Below are 7,210 nucleotides of genomic sequence, written 5' to 3'. Positions count from 1 at the left end.
CTCTTAAATAGTCTTCCGCTATCTCAGTGGCCACGCTGAACTTCTTTAGTTTTAAACAGCCATGTATTCCTTGCGCGTATTTACTATAACACACACATATTTGAATCTATCGGCATCAATTTTCAAAAAACTGACAGCGGTAAAAATTCAGTATAAACAACACACTCTAAACTACTTCTACACAAATGTTCAAAAAAGAATTCCCAATGGGTCATTTTCTATATTTTCTTCATTATTTCGTGATGCAATTTGGTGTGGGACACCCTTTAATAGCGTTTTTCTCGTTTTTCAAATTCGCGAACACGATAACTCAAAAACTAATCAACGAATTGACTTGATTTATTTATGCCAATTTACAATATGTGTAGCCTGTCGGTGAACCACAGAAAACTGACTAATTTTTTTTTACCTCTATTCTGAAGAAAAGTGACCCAATTTTACTGCAAAATATGAGGATTTTCGGCTTTCGTGAAGCCATTTTCTGAAACTCGAACTTTTTCTATTTTTTGGTTCATCGAGTAATCTACAAGTCTAAGTTTTACAAATCTTATTAAATTTCCTATGCCAGACAATTTTATCAAGAGTTATCGCGTTCACCGTTCTCAATGAATGTATAAATAGATCTTTATATTATACAAAAGATCCATTGTTGCCTTGCCTTCATAATCGTTAAACAAAATAACTTTCGGTTTGAGCACTTTACACCAGACGCCCCCCTTAAGTAATAACAACAATTCTATTCAACAAATTGGTATTTCGAACTATGCGGCGTTAGTTAAGTGGTCAGTCTGGGCTTCATATGCTGGAGTCGCCTTCCTGGTATCGGTGATAAGCATTAAGTGCGGAGACACCAACGGACAATAAATTTCAATTGGAACAATAAATAGCACTTTCACAATTCGAAACTAAAAATTTTCAATACCCTAATTGTTAGGTCAAGTTTGTTCAAAAATGCTTTCATAACCAAATATCGAAATTACCCGAACTTATAAATATGAGTCATGTCAAACTATTGGAACAGAAAACCCATCGCGTAAACGTCACCGTGACGCATAATATGCCTTTGTGTTCATTATTTGTCCGTAAACTGAGATTCTGGATTTAGTCAAGCAAAAGCCGAAGTTTTAAAATTAAAATTATTTTATTTCGGAAGCACAAGAATATTCTGCTTGTGTTAACCATACTTTGAATTTACACACCCCACAATACTGTTCAATGTTCAAAAAAATATTTTTAAAAAATTTTACGCGCAATATAGATCACCAAATGTCCAAGGTTCCTCAAATATCTTTTTCCTAGACTCCTATAATCAAATTTAGAGTAAACGTAGGGTCGACTTTCAAGTACACTTTCACAAGGGTTTTTTTTAATTTTTTTGGGATATTAGGAACGTTAACCCTAATAAAGACCTAAAACTTGTTTAACTGGGCGTAGTGTAGTAGAAAAATAACATTGTTGGTTATGTACTCACCCGGCCGAGAAAATATCGAGCCTTCGTGAGACCTCAAGAAAGTGAAAAAAATGAATATTTGTCACATCAGCGGTTCGCTTGCCAAATAAGGATTTTTTAACGACTATCGACACATTCTTCCACCTTTTATACAGTTTCCTTGCGAAAATCGTTTGCAATGTGCGATTCCGAGTAGCTGCCGATGTATTGTTATCCACACGCTGAATTAATATAAACAATTTAATGCGACTATGTTTTGGAATATAGCCTTTAGAAATATTTTATTCTCATCCTAAGTTCGGGGCCCCCAAAATCCCGGGGCCCCTGGCTCTGGCCCAGTGTGCCCATGCGTAAAGACGGTACTGGCTCGAGGAGATTAGATGCAGCGCAAAATTTTCTACTAAGGGTCGGTTCATTCACCAATTTTTTGTTTAACTTTTTTTCTATACTGCCTACTCTGTCTTCTGTCATTAGTCATGAAAGCTGCAGCTAGTTGCTTCATTAATTCATAAAGAACTGATCGGAACATGAATTGCAATCGTCCCTTGAAAAATTGTTTATTGGCTCATACAGTGGAGTGTGATGGATATGCATTAGTTCCAACAAAAGCAAATGAGGTACGTAATAGTTAAATAGGTAGCGAATGAAAAGATTGGTTGTATGTGGTTAAAAAGTTGGCAGATTGTATCGTTGTTCTTCGTCAGAGGCCACTAAAAGACGTAGATGCTCGTTCGATATCCATAGTACAACTTTATCTGCTGCACAATATACTAAGGGATAGATAGTTACCCTTCATTGATTCTTGTTTCCTTAACAAAATATTTAATCCAATGTCGTGTAGCTTCTGCAATATTCTAGCTTGGTGTGTACGTTAAAATTCCATCGTCACCATTCTTTCTATCGATCCACATACGAGATACAGCCAGTCTTCCGATGACCTCTAGAATTTGCATTGCAAATCATTACACGGGGTAGGGGAGAAATCAGCAATAGTCACTGCGTCGACGACACGGTTAGGTACATAGTTCTAGCCGGTAATTACAGCCATTGATGGGCAAGCGCGCGATTCTACATTTTAAGTCTTCTCTCGGGGGAGATTTTCCGCCAGCAGATTGAGGCCCACATGCTGCGATTATTTACCCCTTGAACCATTCACCGTGCGCGACGGGTAGCGCAGCGAAGACCTCCTTTGTTGACCACATTGTTGATGCGGCAAAGCTCATGCTCATGCGCATGCCCGATGAAAGATTAATGATTCAAGTACGAGAGGTGCTCAGCTCATAGCCGGGTTGTACTTGATGAGATGACACGGATGCTGCCGCTGTTGGGTCTTATGGTTTGGCTATGGTGATTGAGCTGAACCAACGAAACCGGATTGAGTCTGTAGGTAAGGTAGTAGGTGCATTGTGCGGTTTATGGCCAGAATGGGTCATCCGTCGGATGAAGTATTCTTTCGAAAAGCAGCTCTGTTGAATCACCCCAGGCGTTAAAGTAGATGGTTGTAAAAATTAATTGAATTAAACATACAAAACGACTGTTACGACACCGTGGAAGGAGTATGCCACGTACCGGTTGCGATGAATATGTTTATGCCGTTTTTTTGTGAGATCATAGAGCACAATGGTGGATGAAAATTATTTGTGCTCGAAAAGCATACCGGATGATCGAAGTAGGATGATATCATGTTCTTATGAATCAAGTGGACTTGATCATTTCAATAGACAGATTCGATCGACGCCAGTGCACAGTGGCACCCCTCCCATAGAGAAATCGCTATTTCAAGTTTATTAACTTTTGCTAACAATACTAAGGTGGATGTACCAATAGTCGCATGCTTAAGGAAAACTTTTGATAAAAAATAAATAATAATGTTAATACATTAAACGAAAGCTTTCAGTCCCTACTTCATAGGAAAAATATAAAGATGGCTTAGTAACCAATTTATGTATTCAAAACCGCTTGTACCACTATAGGAACACATGTACCAATAGTGGTGCAATCGCTAATTTCGGTTCCTATTGTTGCAAAGCCCATTGCTTTCTTATGGGACTTGCAACTATAGGTACACTACATCAACTATAGGTGCAAGGGAGCTCAAAATTCTAAGAAAATAATTTTTTTTCAATAGTTATTTGAGCAAATTTCAAGGATAACAGTTTTATTGTCGCATAATTTTAGTGCGATGAATCGATAAAAAAATATTTGTTGATGGTTGGTATCTTAGTTAGGCGTATAACCCACTACTGCAACTATTGGTACACCTCAACTATAGGAGCACCCACCCTAGATTGTTTTGCAGTCTCCGACAAAGTTGTACAAAGAACTAAATATTTTGTAATTTTACATTTAATTTCATGCACATATTTCGAGCATGAAATAGTAGAATTGAATCTTTCCACAAAAGCACACGGCCTGTCGTGATTTCTTCAACGAATATTGCAATAATTTTACCCGTTGATTGAAAATTACAATTACAAAATTCAACACATAAAAAACTAATGATATATACACTATACGTAATTTATTATTTTTCCTAATTCTCACCTATAGTGATAGTCTAATGCATACGTTGCCACCCAGTGGTGAAAATGCGAGCTAGAGGGATTTGTCCATGTAAATTATCGAAAAATCCTACACAAACTCTGAACACGTTGGTCTGATATCTAAATTTGGTTCAAATTTGCAGCAGGCACTTCTGTTGGAATCGACTCAGGGGTGGACCAGTGATCACCATCTTTTCTTATAACAGTAATAGGCTAAGTACTTGACTCAACTACTGCAACCACTGAACTTGTTTCTAGTGCCACTGTTTGTTTTTCCACGCGACTGCAATCCGCTTCGTGGGGAGGATGATTATGCTTGTCGTAATTTGCTGTGAGCCCTCGTGATTTGAGCCATTTAGCTTCCGACTGGATCCCCCTTATCCATGTTTGTTAACTTGGTCTCTTTGCGTACTTGTGCCATTTAGCTCTCTGCTTGGCCGCGATCTACTCGGACAGTTCTGGGCGGCGAATCTACTAAACACCGAATCATGTATCGCTGGTGGCGAAGTTTCTCACGATACCGATTCTCGTTTTCGATAACGATTCCATCTGTGGTTATGATCTACTCGAATAGTTCACGGCGCGATTATATCCAACTCTAACGAGGGATTCCCCGTTCCGGATTTTCTCCGACGTTGTGAATCTCGTTCGAGCTTTCCCCTCGTTGGCTGCTAGTTCACTGTGTAACTAGTTTACTTACGCCTGTCGTTGATACCAGAACCCGTCGAGACGTGATCCGATCCGGTAATCCCGATCAGCTTCACTTACATATTTTCAAAAGCACGCTTGCGGGGCAGATTGACCGACTTGATACTACGTATCAAGTCAGTGAACCTTTTTAAATCTGGTTTGTACAGAAAACTGTTGTAAAATTTACGAATTTTTCGTACATATGATGAATCTGGAGCTGGCTCTCAGCTTGATCTGCCAGCAGGATATCCGGTGGAATTTCTGGTTAATAAGGGAAGCGATGATTTCATCGTTGAAACCGTCGAAGCTTCCTTCCGATACCCAATGGATTTCAACTATTTCATCCAGAACTTTTCGGCCATTGCTTACAACCGTAAGGTCAAACCCGGTTAGGAGGCTACAGTCTCCTATTCGTTCCTACCGTCGGAATCGTTTGCCGGAAGGCCGTTCGTTTCAAACATTGCCTTGAACTATCGCGATGCCAGTGGAAATCAGTTTTCTGAAGCTGTTTTCAACGATACCATCACAATTACCGAGGTGGACGAGGGTTTGGACGGGGAAACCTTTTTCCTGTACGTTTTCCTAGCTGCTGTTGTGGTTTTGTTGCTGGTTCTGGGCCAGCAATTCCTCGGATCATACGACAAACGAAAGTGCTCGCCGGCCGTGAGAAAGACCGTCGAAACGGGAACTAGCAATACTAAGGATGTGGACTATGAGTGGATTCCAGCTGAGACCCTGAAAAAGATTCAGGACTCTCCCAAGGGTAGCAAAGTGTCTCCTAAACAAAGCCCCCGACAGCGAAAGACGAAGCGGGCTACCGGTTCGGACGATTGAACTGCATTTACTCAACAATAAGCGGGAGTAATGGGAGAGAGGAGGATTGTTAAGATAGGATAGATGCTGATCTGTGTGCGAGCCGGAGAGATGCTCCACTCTCGGATTATCTCGGAGATTATCATTCAGAATCATAACAGAATCATTCGTAGTCACTTTTATTATTATTATAAATTTTTAATTTACGAAAGTCATTCCAGTATTGACTAGCACCTTACGTAATATGAACGATTTTTTCGCAATATGGCTATAAGAGTCGCAATAAGCAGTTTTTTGAATCGCAACCGGATGGGTGTCATTATCTCGAACCTGAACCATTTGCATACAGAGCCTGCTGGGCACAAGTCACGTGAAATCCTCTTAAATTCTCTATGTTTCAACTAGAATCTGGTATATTTGGCTAAAACTCCATAAATTCGCTACAATCCGTTAAGGGGTTACAACCTTTTTATTTTTCAAAAAATCGAAATTTTTTATTACTTTATCGGAAAGTAAAACTTCTTGAGAATATTTTCCCAAATTTTCACAGAGATCCGAGAAATAGATTGAAATTTACAGCGCTTCGTCCTCCAAGAGCAGTGGTAACTTGAAATTTTAAACTCGATTTTCAAGAAATGTCGTTTTTCCAAAAATGGCTTTTCCATAATCACGATTACCAAAAAACCACTCAACCGTTTTTCTTCAATTTTTTTTCAATTGATCGTAATTAATTTTTCTCGTACCTTAACAATTTCTTTTTTATGCGTACTTTTTTGTTTTGCTGGTAAGAATTTTTTAATACAATTTTTAGAGCTTAAAACAGCAATTTTTTTTAGGAAAAACGCTCCCAAATGCAGGAAAAAATTATTATTTATTCAACTTATCGTTAAGGTATGAGGAATACTCATATAATGATTTGTTTTTTTGAGTATTGGGATTTTAGGTGATCTATTGGTCTTCAATAGTGATCACCGCAAATCTCATAAATGACAAAGGGTCTCGGGGAAAAAGCCATAATTCCGCCAGTTATCAATATATTTTTATAAACTTATGATTGTTTATTTTACTAAAAAATGTAATGCCAAAATACTATAAGTTTGAAGTAATGAAATCATTGCTTTATGCCTTTACGTAAATTCAAACTTTCTTGACATTTTTCCCCTTAAATTTGATATATTTTGCGAAATCTATTGCAATGAGCTATATACCGCTATATTCCGGTATATCCAAATATAACTTGCTTTACCCTGCAATATCCGGTACGAAAATCTGCTACTTATTCTCCATATGTCAACTATAATTTGCAATATTACGTTTACGTTGCACGAGTAATCATCGATAACGAATCTATTTTTCGTGATTGAAACGAAATGTTTCGTTCTTTTACCAAATGTTTGCATATCATACGAACATATCGTTAGTCGGACTATTGCATTTTCCTTCATCGAACGAAAAATCTCGTGTTTTTACATTTAGGATCGAAGTTTCACAACATCGAATTTTTATAGAAAGCCGGCGCTAAACTATTCCGACAAAAAGTTAGTGTCGGTTTCTGATGAGGCGAAACCAAAACGCACCCGTGTAACAAATAAGGATTTTGTGCCCTTCAAGTGCAAAGACTGGTTTTACCAAAAAATTTCGCCCTAGTGAGAAATTTTGGTGTTTGCGCCCAATTTTCCTCCTTAGGGTGAAATATAGCATAATAAAGTAATTA

The 7,210-nt window shown here is 38.3% G+C and overlaps 1 protein-coding gene across 1 annotated transcript; it reads left to right on the top strand.

Annotated features, from left to right (window-relative positions):
* The first annotated feature begins 3,070 nt into the window (after positions 1-3,070).
* On the top strand, positions 3,071-5,637 carry LOC131693503 (translocon-associated protein subunit alpha-like). The gene is given in 2 exon segments (XM_058981371.1): positions 3,071-3,119; positions 4,901-5,637. Coding segments are annotated over 2 exon segments (666 nt in total). The 3' UTR covers positions 5,518-5,637.
* The last annotated feature ends 1,573 nt before the right edge of the window (positions 5,638-7,210 follow it).

The sequence above is a fragment of the Topomyia yanbarensis genome, chromosome 1, assembly GCF_030247195.1.
Source record: "Topomyia yanbarensis strain Yona2022 chromosome 1, ASM3024719v1, whole genome shotgun sequence".
In the NCBI taxonomy this organism is placed as follows: domain Eukaryota; kingdom Metazoa; phylum Arthropoda; class Insecta; order Diptera; family Culicidae; genus Topomyia; species Topomyia yanbarensis.
Note: the sequence above shows the minus strand (reverse complement) of the source record. Positions and strands in the feature narration are given on the sequence as shown.